Raw genomic sequence first — 18,761 nt, 5'->3', positions numbered from 1 at the left:
ATACAATCATAACCATTTAATACAGCTTGTATTGACAAGCTTTTCAATACAAACTAATCCTCCGCTTAAAGCATATAGCTGGAATGATAGAACTCTCTTGTTTATGAAGGAACATAAAGGTAGCAGTGTATCCTGTTCTGGTTGACACTTGTTTTGATGATAAATATTTGTTTTCTGTGCTTACAGTCCTTTTCATGATAAAATACTGATCAAGGAGTTTTGGCAAGTTTGTGATATATAGCAAAATAAAAGTCTTGTGATGGGGAGAACCTCGTTTGTATCAACTTAGGTGATATATCTGTTGCCGAGAAAGTCCTTGTTAACATTTACTGATGGGCAAAATGTTGACCACTGGTCAGATATTGATAATATCAAGACATTACTACACTAATTAACAAATGTCTCTTATTGACCAATACACAACATCAGTGAAAAATAATACTGTATCTATCCTGACTGTGTCTGAAATCCATGACAACAGCCCCTCCTGTCATACAACAGGGATCTAGACAGACTCTGCCCCCTTCCTGTCATACAACAGGAATCTAGACAGACTCTGCCCCCTTCCTGTCATACAACAGGGATCTAGACAGACTCTGCCCCCTTCCTGTCATACAACAGGGATCTAGACAGACTCTGCCCCCTTCCTGTCATACAACAGGGATCTAGACAGACTCTGCCTCCTTCCTGTCATACAACAGGGATCTAGACAGACTCTGCCCCCTTCCTGTCATACAACAGGGATCTAGACATACTCTGTGCCCTTCCTGTCATACAACAGGGATCTAGACAGACTCTGCATCCTTCCTGCTTCGTTTTGTTTTTTTTAAAACAGTTTCTTTCAACTCATTTTAAGCCTAGTAACTTGAAATTTCAACTGAAGGCTAATTACCTTAGAATTTTCTTTTTATTCAAGGTTAAAAGTTCAAGTTTCCTTAAAATGTCAACCAATCTAACTTTCAAAAATCAATCAAAATTGAGGAGAAAAATGATCCCATATATGTACATCAAACATAGGGCAATTTTGATAGCATCAGTTGGTATTGCTACACCCAGTAAAATAATTTTACATGTTTTCCTGTACAATGTTACAAGTTATAGCATTCTCTTTGAAGTTGTGCAGATGTATGTAAGAGATAGTTAGAATTGTTGGTATATCAGGACTGTAATATTACCTACAAGGAAATGCACTGCAGGATGTTTACAAATACACATCTGTCTGTTTTCAGAGCCATCATTCTCCTGCTGACTGATAGACTGGATAACTCAAGTGTCAGATAATGAGGTCTCCAATCCATCAATAAATAGGACTTTTGATTGGCTACTCTTTACTCCCCCACCCTCTCATTGGCTAATCTTCTTTCCTTCTATTAATATCAGTTTGTTGATTGGTTATTAAGTAGTATGATACCAGAATAACTAGATGGTGCTGTCTACAATTAGCCCAGGGTTTAGGTTTGTGTGACTGAGACTTGTGATAGGCAGTAAGGGTGTAGTGAATACCTGGTGTTATAGGGCTGGATCTCACAGGAGATAGGCCTTTCTGAAGTGTAGACACTCCAACATCTGCTGCCTGGTAAGACAGAGCCACAGCATCGTTACTACTATACAAACCATGTTATCTTAACTGGTGGGTATAATTTTGAATTACCAGCCTAGCTCCTAGTTGAATATACAGGTACTTTCCTATCAGAACTTGTCAGATCTCAATCCCCTAAATGCATTCCAGCTGGTCGTAACAGCCCACTAATCATAAAACCACCAGATATATAACAGATAAATCATATCTTTTTCTCACAAATCAATAAGAAGCCTGTGTACTAGCTCTCCTGGTATGGCTGTAACACTACCTCCCTTAACTCATCAGACAGAATTCATCACAAGCCGCTGCCATAGTTAAACAATTTGTGCAGAGGCCTGGCTTCCACTGATGTGCGATTGCTGTTGTAAGTGACTTTGACCCAACATCATTATGATTTCTCTTGAATCTTACTGAAAAACTAAGGAGACTTAATTGTGAAATTCATCAGGATTTGTCTATGACATTAGGAGTGCCAACCTTAAAGCTGCTGTCTATACAAGGGAGGTAACCATGGCAATATGAAATAGGATATTCCCTGAAGACAGAAGACAGACCGAATACATAGACATTCCAAAAACTTGGATGTTCCAGACTAAATCAACAGATCAATAAACAAAAACAAACTTTAAGTTTTTCTTCATTTTAGATATTTCAAATTTTTCATCCTTGCGAGCTATTCCAATACAATTATTTTCTGCCGTATTAGATATCTTAAGTTTCTCATTCTCATGAGGTACTCCCATATGATCATTATTCTCTGTGGTATAGATCTTTTAAGTTTCTTATCACTATTAGTCTTACTTAGTATAGGCTTCATAATAGGGCATCATCACAAAGTTGGTATTGATACAATGTGTATCTCCGCAACTTCAATAAAATGTTCTGAAGATCGCAAATTGAGCACTGCTCACAAAAATAGCCAACACAGCTCGAACTGTTCACCTTTGAAATGCCACCTTTCATTGGCTGTTAAATTAGTGGTTGCTTTTAATGGCCAATCAGATGTCGTGAAACATGCATTGGGAAAACCTGGTGTCAGAACATTTTACTGTCACCTTACCAGTGCTCGCGATAATTAAACAATTATAAGATTTGAAGAAAGATTAACACTCCATATGATAGGTTATTTACCCGGAATGGCCAAAGAAAAATGATTGTGATATCAGCATAGATGTAAGCCACCCAGTGAAGCATTTTTTTAATTAAATTAAATTCGGCCTAATACCTGAAGTCCAATTTGGTTATTTTATCATCTTAAGCTTTGTATCAGGAATGCGTTATTGTAATTTTTCAGATGGAGACATTCACCAAACAAACACAATTATCATATATTATAGCTAATGGTTGATTATTTTCTGAAATGTCTTTTGCAAAACAATCCCAGTATGCATACTAAAGACTCATTTTCAAGAAGTTTCGGCAGCATGTCAGACACTTCAGAAAACACTGGTTGCATCATGACAAGTTCCAAAGGACACAGGGTTTAAAAACCCATTTATCACTTGGAATTTGCGAGCCAATTAAGAAAAAACTATGCACTAGACTTCCTTCAACCTAGCTGGACCTTATAGGTAAACAGGTCAATCTTATTGTTAGGGAGTCACAAGGTGTTGGCCAGTAGGGCAATGACAGTGTTTACATAACGCATCCAGGTGTGATGTATGACCCTTCAGGCATGGATACATAGTACCTGTCCTCACTTACCTATGATAAATCTGGGTTTTTTGTGATGGTCATCAATATGAAGTGATACTAAGCGTTGCCCACATGAAAATAAGTGACATTGTCAGATGTTGGATTACAATAATAGGGAAAAATATGATGTTTCAAGAAAACATGATATTAAAAGGAAAGTGACATTAACAGATGTGATATGAAGTAAGTTGTACTGTACTACTAACTTTTTCTTCTGTATAATTTTTTTAAGTTTCTCAGTCGTGTGAGCGTTTTTCTTTGTTTTTAGTATAGATATTTTCAGTTTCTTATTCAGTTATACCAGTACCGTTTATTCTGATTTAACTCTAACAGTTGGCTACAGCTGTTGTTTCCATTCCATTTTACAAGTCTTCTGACTGGAGTTTACATGTCGGAAACATTTAACATGTTGCTGAGCAGTGCCCCTCGGAGTACCATTGACACCTACTTCGGCTGTATTACGGTATAATGAGAAGTGACAAGGCCAGGCTTAAATTGTCTCTTCCAGCGAAAAATCAATATCAGCATACATAACACTGTATGAGCCTCTAGCTGAAACATCGCCATCTAATTCACAATTTTGATCTTTCAATCTTTTAGATTAAAAACCAAATTACAAGTTTTGAGTTGTTTGCACAATTTGATGCACACATTACCCATTTACAATATCCTTTCTTCTTGATCCTTTTTGAAGTATCACTTTAGAATTGATCATATTGAAATTATAATGTTCATATGCTTGTTAAATTGAAGAGATTGTTCACACTGGCATGAAATGATATTTCATCCTGTCACTTTTCATCTTTTGTTTAATTTTCAATGTGATAAACTGCCTCAAAAATTTTTAATAGCAACTAGTTGTAAGTGACATTTTTTTAATTCATATAAATTCAATCAAAAATGCATAAAATAAAATGGAGTAAGCGCCTATTGATGCAGTCATACATCAGGTGCATTTATGTAATTATATATATATCTATCAGGTGTATTTATGTAATTATATATATCTATAAGGTGTATTTATGTTTTAACATATATCTGTCAGGTGTTTTAATGTGATTATCCAACAGGTGTTCTTATGTAGTTATCCAAAAGGTGATATCCAAACATAGACATTAAACATTATCATCATACAATTAACTACAAGCTGTGTCACAACTCCTCTGGAGAATATGATAAAGCTATGACCAGGTCCCCATGTCACCTCCTCCTGTACACACAATGTCTAGGCTATGACCAGATCCCTGTGTCATCTCCCCTTCTACAGACAATGACAAGGCTATGACCAGGTCCCTGTGCTGTCTCCTCTGGAGACAATGACAAGGCTATAACCAGGTCCCTGTGCTGTCTCCTCTGGAGACAATGACCTGGTTTTGGCTATGTCCCTGTGCTGTCTCCGCTGGAGACAATGACCTGGTTATGGCTATGTCCCTGTGCTGTCTCCTCTGGAGACAATGACCTGGTTATGGCTATGTCCCTCTGCTGTCTCCGCTGGAGACAATGACCTGGTTATGGCTATGTCCCTCTGCTGTCTTCTCTGGAGACAATGACCTGGTTATGGCTATGTCCCTCTGCTGTCTCCGCTGGAGACAATGACCTGGTTATGGCTATGTCCCTCTGCTGTCTTCTCTGGAGACAACGACCTGGTTATGGCTATGTCCCTCTGCTGTCTCCGCTGGAGACAATGACCTGGTTATGGCTATGTCCCTCTGCTGTCTCCGCTGGAGACAATGACCTGGTTATGGCTATGTCCCTGTGCTGTCTCCGCTGGAGACAATGACCTGGTTATGGCTATGTCCCTGTGCTGTCTCCGCTGGAGACAATGACAAGTCTATGACAAGGTCTCTGTGGTGTCTCCTCTGGAGACAATGACCTGGTTATGGCTATGTCCCTGTGCTGTCTCCGCTGGAGACAATGACCTGGTTATGGCTATGTCCCTGTGCGGTCTCCTCTGGAGACAATGACCTGGTTATGACCAGGTCCCTGTGCTGTCTCCTATGGAGACAATGACCTGGTTATGACCAGGTCCCTGTGCTGTCTCCTCTGGAGACAATGACCTGGTTATGGCTATGTCCCTGTGCTGTCTCCGCTGGAGACAATGACCTGGTATGCCTAGGTCCCTGTGTCAGCTCCTCCTCTAGATTTCCCTATACACTCACACCAACACCACTTGCAGTGTGATTGTGGCTATATGTATGTTATGCGAATCATTAGGGACTAATACAGTGATAATGTGTTACAGTGCTCTTTGGTGATGAAAGCTGCTGCTGGCTTGGCGGCTAGATTGATGTCGGTATGTATAGTGAACATGCAGTGGATGACTTGTGTTATCTCCACTGTAGGGGCATGTCCACCCAGAACTTCTCTCACAGTCATCACAAGCATATACATGTGAGCTGGTGATGTAGGTCAGGACAACACCATGCATCTGCACTGTAGAAATATCTCAATCTCATGACTAAATGACCTGCAACATATGTAAGGCTTCAAGGGTGTCGAAGTGCCTACAAGTGCTACAGACCTGCGACATCTGCAACTTCTACAAGTAACAGTCCTTAGCAGCTATGTGATACCATAGCTGCATTGCAACACATGCCAGAAGTTACATTGATATATGCTGTATACCCATGACCTTCACCTTAGGAGTGTGGTTCTAATTTAGGTTACCATAGAAACAGATGTGTAACCATGACCACAGAGCAACCTCCTGGCTCCATTTTCTCAAATATGTAACCATAACGTAATATTACAATATTTAATACTAAACAATAATTAAAGCAATATGAAGTAGGTGTAACTTCAGAAACAAAGTAGTACTGAGTAGTGTGAAATGAAAACATAACGATGTTTTTCATAAATACTGAAAAGGAACCATTGTGATGAGGGAGTAACCAAAGTCAGGGAAAAGTAACCATAGTTAGGAGACAGTAACCAGAGTTAGGAAACAGTAGCTAGATTGTGGAAACAGTAACCAGAGTTAGGAAACAGTAACCAGAGTTAGGAAACAGTAACCAGATTGAGGAAACAGTAACCAGAGTTAGGAAACAGTAACCAGATTGAAGAAACAGTAACCAGAGTTAGGAAACAGTAACCAGATTGAGGAAACAGTTACCAGATTGAGGAAACAATAACCAGAGTTAGGAAACAGTAACCAGATTGAGGAAACAGTAACCAGAGTTAGGAAACAGTAACCACCAGAGTAATGAAATAGTAACCAGAGTTAGGAAACAGTAACCAGAGTTAGGAAACAGTAACCAGATTGAGGAAACCAGAGTAAAGAAATAGTAACCAGAGTAATGAAATAGTAACCAGAGTTAGGAAACAGTAACCAAATTGAGGAAACAGTAAACAGTTAGGAAACAGTTAGGAAACAGTAAACAGAGTTAGGAAACAATAACTAGATTTAGGAAACAATAACTAGATTTAGGAAACAGTAAATAGTATAAGGATACATTGTGTGAAGTTTGATTTAGATTTGGCAAAACAAACTCAAATTATCACACAGAAACTGATTTTAAATTAAAGTTACAGTAACCTTTGACCTTTGGACCTAAACAGCAATTCATCTCAAACAAGCTTTTTTTGTTAAGAAGCATAGCATCAAGTTTGAGTTAAGATTGGCTACAGTAAACTGGACTTTTTCCACAAAATGGATTTTCCATTATAGCAACAATAACCTCAACCTTTAACTTCTGGGTATGAAAAGTAAGCACTTCTGGTAAGAAAGCATTGTAGGAGGCTTGAGGCCCTAATGAAACAATAACCATAGTGATGAGACAGAAACCAGATTGAGGAAACAGCAACCAGAGGGATGAGACAGTAACCATAGTGATAAGGCAGTCATCATAGTGATGAGATAGAAACCAGATTGAGGAAACAGCAACAAGAGGGATGAGATAGTAACCATAGTGATAAGACAGTCATCATTGTAATGAGACAGAAACCAGAGAGATGAGACAGTAACCATAGTGATGAGACAGACATCATTGTAATGAGACAGAAACAAGATTGTGAGAAAAGTCAAATTATTTTCAGTACACAAAAATGATAGATTTGTGTGTAGATTCATAACAAACCTAATATTTTTCCCAGTAAGCATGGTAAACCCTTTTGCATCCATTTAATGAGCCCTGGTCACTTTTATAATTAGCCTGTTCATTACCCCAGCACCCTACACCTAGTCAGTTTACCCCTCCGAGTTTAAGACAGTGAAGATATTTGACTGCATCTGGGATAAGAAAGCTGATTGTTTGTCATGGGTTGATAACAAATTTCATACCAGAACAATGTAACATATAGGTTCACAAGAAAGTGTTTTTCAATTTGAAATTACTTGTATGTAATCAATACACCAGGGTAAAATACAAAGAGTGTATCACAAAGTTGTAAGTAGGAGAGGTCAGAGTTTATACAATTCCCATTCTTACATAATGCTTTAATTCTATAAGGTCAATAACAGAACATCATTTATAAGACATGAATGCTGTCTGTCCTTAGAACATATTTTAATAAATGTGAACCAGAATCTGATCAGGTGTAGAACATGCTGTTATGAAACTATAGGGTAAGTGTGAACCAGAATCTGACCAGGTGTAGAACATGATGTTATGAAACTATAGGGTAAGTGTGAACCAGAATCTGACCAGGTGTAGAACATGATGTTATGAAACTATAGGGTAAGTGTGAACCAGAATCTGACCAGGTGTAGAACATGATGTTATGAAACTATAGGGTAAATGTGAACCAGAATCTGACCAGGTGCAGAACATGATGTTATGAAACTATAGGGTAAGTGTGAACCAGAATCTGACCAGGTGTAGAACATGATGTTATGAAACTATAGGGTAAGTGTGAACCAGAATCTGACCAGGTGCAGAGCATGATGTTATGAAACTTTAGGATAAGTGTGAACCAGAATCTGACCAGGTGCAGAACATGATGTTATGAAACTATAGGGTAAGTGAGAACCAGAATCTGATCAGGTGTTGAACATGATGTTATGAAACTATCGGGTAAGTGTGAACCAGGATCTGATCAGATGTAGAACATGATGTTGTAAAACTATAGGGTAAGTGTGAACCAGAATCTGATCACAGGATAAATGTGAACCAGATTCTGATCTGGTGCAGAACATGATGTTCTGATATTATAAGGTAAGTGTGAACCAGAATCTGATCAGGTGTAGAACATGATGTCATGATACAATAGGGTTTGTGTGAACCAGAATTGATCAGGTGTAGAACATGACGTCATGATTCTTTAGGGTAAGTGTGAGGCAGAATCTGTTGTTAGATTCTCAAGTTCTGATCTTGATAATGTCAAAAAAAAAAAAAACGACCTGACCATGTCTGTATTTATCATCTGAAACCATTTACAATCTCAAGATCTTGCAATAAGCAAACAGGGAGAGGGGTGGATGAATATAATGTAATCTTGTTAACCAATGTTGCTATATACATACTGAATCCTCCTCTGTCCATTTCTTCTCTATACTTCGGAGGGCAGGAGACTTGACAAGTGCCTGGAGACCCTTGCCTGTATCATAGGTATATCGGTGCAACTAAAAATGAAAACATACATCTGATTAACATTTTCAAAAATTGTCAATTTGGCATTATAATCATAGTGAAAGACATCAGAACACCAGTAGAAATGGCGGTTTCATTAATTGATTGGAAGTTTTTGGTAACAAGCAACTAATGTAACATTGTAAAAAAACACCTTTGATCTGTCTTGTAATGGCATATCATTTTACAAAAGACACAGAATTCCATGTCACCATATCTCAAACAAATCCAAAATGGTATGTTTACTGGCATAGCTGTACCATTTTCACACATCTACAATGATCGCTTTAGAATTCTGATCTGATTATTTTGTAAGAATTTTTCAGGCATGTCCAGAACAGCAATTCTAAAGTCTGTAAGTAATATAGTGGTACAGAACTTACTGTATCCATGGCATTGATAGTGGTCTCATCCATTGAGGCAGCCTGACAGCCATCTTCTGTAGATCCTCCATCACACATCCCCGCGAATGCTGCCACGCTCCTGTCAGAATATGGAGGATTGCCATCAGATTTTCAAGACTAGGTATATGTACAGGTTCACAAGATGGTCACCATATCACGTAAATTTACCCTGATTATCCAGTGATGAGATAAATTCAAGCAGTAATTAAAACCTGCTCATCATAACATTATATACACCATATTAATGACAGTTGTGGTAACCTACTTTGTGACCTATATCGATGACAGTTGTGGTAACCTACTTTGTGACCTATATTAATGACAGTTGTGGTAACCTACTTTGTGACCTATATCGATGACAGTTGTGGTAACCTACCTCATGACCTATATTAATGACAGCTGTGGTAACCTACTCATGACCTATACTAATGACAGTTGTGGTAACCTACTTTGTGACCTATATTAATGACAGTTGTGGTAACCTACTTTGTGACCTATATTAATGACAGTTGTGGTAACCTACTTTGTGACCTATATCGATGACAGTTGTGGTAACCTACCTCATGACCTATATTAATGACAGCTGTGGTAACCTACTCATGACCTATACTAATGACAGTTGTGGTAACCTAATTTGTGACTTATATTGATGAAAGTTGTGGTAACCTACCTTGTGACCTATATTAATGAAAGTTGTGGTAACCTACTCTGTGACCTATATTGATGACAGTTGTGGTAACCTACTTTGTGACCTATATTAATGACAGTTGTGGTGCCCTACCTTGTGACCTATATAAATGACAGCTGTGGTAACCTACTTTGTGACCTATATTGATGAAAGTTATGGTAACCAACTTTGTGACCTATATTAATGACAGTTGTGGTAACCTACTTTGTGACCTTTATTAATGAGTTGTGGTAACCTACTTTGTGACCCATATTAATGACAGTTGTGGTAACCTACCTTGCAGCTCGTAGATACATCATCAAATCTCCATCCATGACAGCATTTGGCCGCCATCGAAGCTCTTCCCAATACTCCATTTTCTCGGGCATCTGGGATGGCATGACATCGCGCTTTAATTCGGGCAGGCGAGCCTGAAAAAAGTATAAATGTTTACTACCATTATTAATATCAGCATGTGTTTTTTGAGATAGGTCTGTAAAGCTATTCAACAGACAGAGGTGTGATATTTACACTTTACCAGACACTTATTTTTTTACAGTTTTGAGGCATCTGATGAAAACCTGACCCTCACTTGTGTTTTCCTGAGTGTCTCTAATTGTCAATCTACCTGATGACAACCTGACAACCCCTTGTGTTTTCCTGCCTCTAATTGTCAATCTACCTGATGACAACCTGACCACCCCTTGCGTATTCCTGACTGTCTCTAATTGTCAATCTACCTGATGACAACCTGACCACCCCTTGCGTATTCCTGACTGTCTCTAATTGTCAATCTACCTTATGACTATCTCACTCTGACCACATCATAGATTAATCTAGACTTTTCAGAATACTACCCATTGTAGAAAAAGGGGAATTTGGGTTATTTTGAGAAATTGGAAAAATTTCGAAAAAAACCCTTTGGTCACAATTGAAAAGAGGGATAGGTTAAAACTATATAGCATACATGAAGATTACACAAATAAAATATGATAATGTAGAGGTTATAATGATATTTCAATTTGACGATGGAATGATTTGAAAATATATTAAGTAAAAATATACTAATTACCTCTGTTTTAGGGAAAGTTTTCTCTATTTTGGGGAAATTTTCCCAGTTTTTATGTATATTTTCTTTAAGGGAAATTTATTTATATTCTTAGAGGAAAATATACCACTAGGGAAACGCTACCCTTTGGTGGTAATAAAATTTGTCTTGATTCATCCCTGTACATCTTGTGTTTTTTGACTGTCTGTAGTTATAAATCAAATGATTATTCTGTTCCACATACATCTTTTTGGGAACCTGACATTGTCGCCTGTCTGTTCATTTACCTGATGACTCTGTCCCACCCGAATCTCCCCTTGTGTGGTCGCCAGCCTCTTGGTTTTAGGGTTGTATTCAAGGACGTAGAAGAAAGAGTCTGGTTCGGGCTTGAAGTCTCTGGCAGCGCTGAGGTCGTGGTAACGACTAACTTTACACCTCCCTCTGTAAAGAATCATAAATACAATATTAAATCTGGTCACATGTTACACCCATCAATTCCTTGCTGATTGATAAAACAAGACCTTCCTTCTATCCGACAATAAGCCCGGGGGGTATATTCTGATGCTATGTAGAAAGATGAGATTATTTCAGGACAATGAAATTGACATTTTTAATCAAACTGTAATACATGTGTTTGGGCTTATTACAAGTCAACAGTAGAAATAGCTGCCAATAACATATCATATCTGTTACTAACTCAAGTAAGAGTAAATACGATACCCCCCTGGACAGGATAAATATGGTATTTTAACTTCTTAACATCAAAACATTTGTTCAACACATTGCCATTGAACACTAGCTCTACAATCTGTTAATTAAAATGTTTCTACCAAATTTGAGAAACGACCACATGGATTCAAGGGGAAGGACTGTAAATACAAGGCCATGATAGTTAACATAAACTATAAGGGTTGATAAACTTGATTAAAGACCTCAGAGCCTTGACAGGGTAGGAGTCAGCAGCATCTGATATGAAGAGCTCCCTTGAGCGGATGTGTGGGTCTGGTATCAACGATTCTCTTCCACAGCCTGAAAATATACAAATATCAGAACTCTTAAAAATTCATTCTACCAAAAAATATAAATATTCAACACATGATGATTTCTTAAGAATGTCAGACTTTTTTTTAACTTTTTTTTCCTCGCTTGATAATATACTACAGCTGTTCACCTTTTTTTGGGGTGTCAGTTTTACTTTGACTGTTAACTACATACATACAGACTTGTTACTGGAGGAAAAGGCAGCCAGAATCAAAAGACAAGACACAGTTCTAAAGGCCTCCTGAAGAATGACTGTTTACATCACAGACTTCATATACTGATCATTGGTTCCTGTTAATAGCACTATCTGTATAATCACCATCACACCTCTATCATTAAACCAGATCAGATTCTACATAGGTATACTGATACACAGGTATACTGACACAGAGGTATACTGACACACAGGTATACTGACACAGAGGTATACTGATACAGAGATATACTGACACACAGGTATACTGACACACAGGTATACTGACACAGAGATATACTGACACACAGGTATACTGACACACAGGTATACTGACACACAGGTATACTGACACACAGATATACTGATACACAGGTATACTGACACAGAGATATACTGACACACAGGTATACTGACACAGAGGTATACTGATACAGGTATACTGACACACAGATATAATGACACACAGGTTTACTGACACACAGGTATACTGATACACAGGTATACTGACACACAGATATACTGACACACAGGTATAATGACACACAGGTTTACTGACACACAGGTATACTGACACAGGTATACTGACACACAGATATAATGACACAGGTTTACTGACACACAGATATACTGATACACAGGTTTACTGATACACAGGTATACTGATACACAGGTATACTGACACACAGATATACTGACACACAGATATAATGACACACAGGTTTACTGACACACAGGTATACTGACACAGGTATACTGACACACAGATATAATGACACACAGGTTTACTGACACACAGATATACTGACACACAGATATAATGACACACAGGTTTACTGACACACAGATATACTGATACACAGGTATACTGACACACAGGTATACTGACATAGATATACTGACATAGATATACTGACACACAGATATACCGACACAGAGGTATACTGACACACAGATATACTGACACATAGGTATACCGACACACAGATATACTGACACACAGGTATACTGACACACAGATATACTGAGACACATGACACACAGATATACTGAGACACAGATATAATGACACACAGGTTTACTGACACACAGATATACTGACACAGAGGTATACTGACACACAGACACACAGATATAATGATACACAGATATAATGACACACAGATATACTGACACACAGATATACTGACACACAGGTATACTGACACACAGATATACTGACACACAGATATACTGAGACACAGATATAATGACACACAGGTTTACTGACACACAGATATACTGACACAGAGGTATACTGACACACAGACACACAGATATACTGACACACAGATATACTGACACACAGGTATACTGATACACAGGTATGATGATACACACATATAATGATACACAGGTATGATACACAGTTGCTACTGGCACAAGACCAGGTGTATAACACCACTGGATGCAAACATGTAAGTAATCATAATTAACTTCACACACTTTTTCACGTTTTAAGATTTCTCGAAACAATGATATACGTTGCAATACCTCACCGGAGAAAGGCAGAGTTTTCCTGCTGGTCTTACTATCTGTCCATCTCGTCTGTTACTTTCTGTCCTATCTCAAATACTCTCGTCCTACATTTAATATAGGTCACTTAGCTGATGCAGTCTGCACTGCTTCCAGTAACTCCTCTAGGTATGTAAATTATAACTCCTTACATCAATATAATATTTTTTCAGTGGAATAAAACTCCACTCGAACCATTAGTTTTACTTAGGTTCCAGTAATATTTGAAAGTCTCATAAAGAACATACAGTGCACTACATGTGGCTAAAAATAGCACCAATACAAAGCTATCAAAATTCCACTGATCCCAGCTTAAAACCTCCAAGGCTAGTAAATCTCACCAGATATCTGTACATCAAAAACTGCTGAATGCAATATAAGCTAAACCCACTTCACCTTCTGAATTATCCATGAATAGCTGAACACTTTCTAAGGTTTCCTCTGTGACGGGACAGCGGCCATGTTTGTTTGGGGTCACAGACAAGTAAAGCTGGTCGAAGATTCATAGCCACCTAGTCTGGTATCTGTCTCATACAACTAGGCCAACACTACCTCCCCTAGCCCAGAAAGACATGCCTGTTGTGTGGACTACAAGCTGTTCATAGCCAGCATAGGAAGGGAGGCAACAGCAACTTTCTGTCAAAATTTACTCACCACCAACAAAAATGAAACAAAAGCGTAGATACTCTGTTTTCCTTTTAGATTTGGCACACAAAGAATACCACACTTTTGAGGTCTTTTTTTTTTATAAAGCTTCTCTTTTCACTATTTTTTAAAATAGATATGTTGGAACATTACCTCTTTTTTTTTATTTTCTGTGCATTCATCAAAGTATATTTACATAGGTGAATCTATACATCCTGTTTTATGTGCGTTAATGAGTAGCAAGTTAAATATTTTTTATCCCAATGTAAATAAATAACACTTATTATATTTCCATTTCATAACCACAGATCTCCATAAAACATTCAACAAAACAAATACCCTTCTACACATCGTTACAACAGCAGAGCATACTTTCATATTATACAGGTAACAGTAGGTGGCAAAACTTGGGCATCAATGACGACACCTCAATAACAAAATTATTCCAAGAGAAAATGCTTAAGCCGATAATTTTATTTACCATAAATTTGAAAATACATATATAATATCACATCTAGATGTCTTGCATGTCTCTTCAGCCATTTAGTTTTACTAATAACACTCAAAATTGAATGTGCACAACTATGGACAATTGAGATCCTAATATTGGAAATTTGAGAAATGTCCTACCAGAAACTCCAATGAAATAGCGATAACAAGAATTATTTATGGAAAATTGGACGATATGGACCAGGAAGACAGATAAGTTGAGTAGTCTACCATCTAAAAGTAAGATTAAACCCACATAAGGGATAGCAATATTTAATATGTGACAAGTTTATAGTTCTCTCAAAATGTCACGTAAATGCTCTATCGTGTGTCAAAAGGGGAACTCATCGAATCCTTCCAATCTATAACACATATCCACCATTTTATTGGATTGTTACAAAGTATTTCCAAACAAAAATTCCATAAAAACGATTCAATTCATTTCACAGGTAGATTGCAGCAAACAAATGTCAACCTATAACTATCATAAACATCACACTGTTGTAAATTATCATACCTACAAACTTTCCCGATTTTGTTGTGAGTTTCCCAATTTTCACTTCCCGGCCCCACCTCCCTATCCTATCAATCAAATATAGAGTAATCTCTTGATTTCAGAGATCCTGCAAAGTAGTTCACAATAAACATATTATACTTGTCAAATAGGCCCGATAACAGGTAAAATTGACCACCTGACCACACAATAATGGCCTAGGTGATTACACTGCCCAATTAACTAATTAGTATCACCTTATACTCCATTAACGCCACACATGTATTTGACCCAGTTTTCGCTAATTAGTGCTTATTAGGCCTAATCTAGACCATAACAGAGGACTCAGAGCGGGCCATGGCAAATTGTCAGTTAAGATGAAGTAATAATATAGTTGATGAAGCAGTTATTCCCAAGTACATGATACACCTGCTCGGCTAAGTAACCAAGTCAACAAGGAAATGATTTTAAAAATGTATTTTTATGATTTAATATTGTGTAACCATTACTCAATACCAATTATTTAATCATATCAGTCTTAAAAAACTACTTATTTGGTATCCTGCATAAAATATCACCCCAAAGAAGCATTTCACTTTCTTAAAATATGACAAAAATAACATGATTGTGAGTTCTCCCCCAAAACCATGTTCTTGGGCAAACCAAACTTAGCTACAGGGTACACATTATTTACACAAAAGAGGGACTGATCAGGACCAGACTTTCCAATTTATAGCTACCTCCTAGTATTTTGTAAATATTTATTTCATACTGAAAAAAAATCATGAACCATTAGATCTAGATGACAACATGGTGAATTTCATAAAGAAATTAATTTCTTTTTATTTTCATGAGAAAATAGGAATTTTTCTTCTCATTTCAATTTAATAAATTCCCTCTGAAGCCTCATATTTGAAATTTTAATACATATATCATTACCAACCACCAAGCCGATAATCATCTATCTCTTACATTGTACGAGTTTTATGATTGCTGAACATTTAAATAAATTCCATTTTATAGAGGATCCATATTATCTGTAAATCCAAACTTGATTCCGAGATATGCTAAATATTCTATTACAGTTTTTCCCGCTTTCTTAACACTGCCACAAAGTACTGGGTTTTGTCGTAATACCCTGCGGAAATACTTCGTGGGATCATTAAATGAGGTCATTAAAAGAAACATTTTGTTAAGGACAAAATTGTATCAAGTATGTTTATTTAGTAAGGATAAAGATGAAAATGGCTCGCGATAATTATTTTATTCTTATCAAGTGAATTTCGGTATCCAACAGGCTCGTAATAGTTTACATTTCAACGATGCATTAATATACTACAGATAAGAACGACATTACGGGACAAACCATGTTTTACTACCCACTTGGTGATACAAGCCCATTAAAGTTGCATTTTCTGTTATTTTTACTTAAATAAGTGAGTAATATTGTCACAATTTGGAGGCCTATAGTCTGGAAAACTTGCTCATTCCTACTACAGTAACAACAAGTATTAACTGTAACCGGAGTCCCCCAAACTACCCCTCCAGTCATGAAGGACCGTCTGTTAAACAGACATCCTGATCTTTACAATCATGAACTTGACACAGGCAGGGAACCCCATACAACACCTTTAGATGAAACTTTTGACTAACCTTTCCTGGTCTGCTATTTTGTCCGATTAGAAAACGGATGTACCATCATTCAGATATCATCTTATCATCACCTGTATACCAAATTTCACAAAAATTGGACACAATCTCAATTTTGACCAATCAGATGTCACCATTTGGCAGCCATTTTGATCACAATGCCATTTTATTTATTATCTTAGCCTACAGTTAACATTTCCATTAATTTTCATCCTCATATGCTGAATTGAACAGAACAAGTGAAGGTCCAACTCTTTATTTCAGAGAGAAGTGTCGGAAGCCTATAAAATGGACAGTACAATAAGACAGAATAATAACAATAACAGAGTTAAACAAGAATCGGGGTAAATCCAGTAAGTCACTAAACACTGTTCTGGGGATTTAAACCACTGCCTAGCAATATACCCATGTCTGGTAGTAAGTCTTATAACAGCTTAGTAGCATTACCAATAATAATACTTCAACCTCCTGTAATAAGCCCACCCCCTGACTAAATCTGAAAACAAATATCATCTTGATGCTATCAATTTAGCACCTGATGGGTCCTATGTCGTTGGTCTCCATATTTTTTCACCCCAAAACTATAATAAGCACACTTCAAAAACACAATATTTGAAATGGGACTTAACAGAATGATAATGAATTAAACATCTGAATAAATGAAAGCTGTTTCACTTCATGAGACCCTATAAAAACTGAACACCCCCAAATCTTAAGGCTAAATAAAATACTAATCTGTTTCCTATCTGTTGGTCTATTTCAAACATGTTTCGGGCAATTTTCTTCCAGTTGTATCTATGCGTTAAATATACATTATGTATTAGCAAAATGTTTTCCGAAACGAAAATGTTCTTATTTCAAGGTCACAGGAAACACAAATATAATTCTATTTGGCCTCACTTACTGACAGCTGACATATAGCCATGTATACATGAGACATATCAAACTCACATGTATTTCTATCTACAAACTATCTCATTCAATTTAGTAGACATGCATTAATTGAGTCGGCTCCAGCCTTTGTATTCTAATGTCAATAACAAGACATTTCTAAAACATTTCGCGTGATGAAATTCATTACACAGTTTTACAGTTCTAATAAATAAAGATTAAAAAGAGAAGTTTAAATAGAAAATTGACATTGGTTGATGAACATACACTACAATAAATAAATCAAAACTCCTGGACCTTTTTATAATTGAGTGTCTAGTTCTACTGGGAGCAAATGTATTTAAATAATTGATAACACAAAATAATCATAACTGATCAATACGACTATATCATTTAAATATTTACCAACCTTTTTTGTTTAAACAAAGATACAAAGTGAATAAAATACATTCCCTTAATTGTTTGAAAATTTGAAGTAAATTATTAACTTATACAAACCACCAATGTCGCAGACATCAGTATCAAATACACCTCCCAACCTGATGTGATGACAGTAAACCTATGGTCAATTCCAGTCAGTGAAACGATTGAAGTTTGAAAACTTGTGGTCCCCGCCCCCCAATAAAAATTATTTTCTGTCTAGCAAAAGTATGAATCCTTTGTACTGTTGTTTCATTACTCTTTGTAGTGTACTGGACAAATAAAGTTGGAGATATGGGGGAGGAAAAACTATTGATAGAAATAATGGCCTAGCATGTGGTCACCATTCACAATGATAGTAATCTATACACACTGTTTCTGACAATTATACACTTAAATTCACTTATCAGTGTTTACTCAGA

The 18,761-nt window shown here is 37.0% G+C and overlaps 1 protein-coding gene across 3 annotated transcripts in view; it reads right to left on the bottom strand.

The window, feature by feature from the left end:
- LOC132552982 (arginine-glutamic acid dipeptide repeats protein-like) overlaps positions 1-14,214 on the bottom strand; it is a 65,951-nt gene extending 51,737 nt beyond the window's left edge. For all 3 annotated transcript variants that reach the window (XM_060217187.1, XM_060217189.1, XM_060217188.1), the window contains exons 1-6: positions 14,148-14,214; positions 11,896-11,992; positions 11,251-11,404; positions 10,213-10,346; positions 9,228-9,327; positions 8,739-8,837 (exon numbers count right to left, since the gene is read on the bottom strand). In XM_060217187.1, the coding sequence (XP_060073170.1) occupies positions 8,739-8,837; positions 9,228-9,327; positions 10,213-10,346; positions 11,251-11,404; positions 11,896-11,992; positions 14,148-14,163 (600 nt within the window). In that variant the 5' untranslated portion in view covers positions 14,164-14,214. The remainder of the gene's footprint in view (positions 1-8,738; positions 8,838-9,227; positions 9,328-10,212; positions 10,347-11,250; positions 11,405-11,895; positions 11,993-14,147) is intronic.
- Positions 14,215-18,761: the final 4,547 nt, after the last annotated feature.

This window comes from Ylistrum balloti, unplaced genomic scaffold (genome assembly GCF_031769215.1).
Source record: "Ylistrum balloti isolate Yb309-2 unplaced genomic scaffold, AGI_CSIRO_Ybal_v1 Utg370290, whole genome shotgun sequence".
Taxonomy (NCBI): domain Eukaryota; kingdom Metazoa; phylum Mollusca; class Bivalvia; order Pectinida; family Pectinidae; genus Ylistrum; species Ylistrum balloti.
The sequence above is the reverse complement of the archived record's forward strand: the minus strand, read 5'-3'. Positions and strand labels throughout refer to the sequence as shown.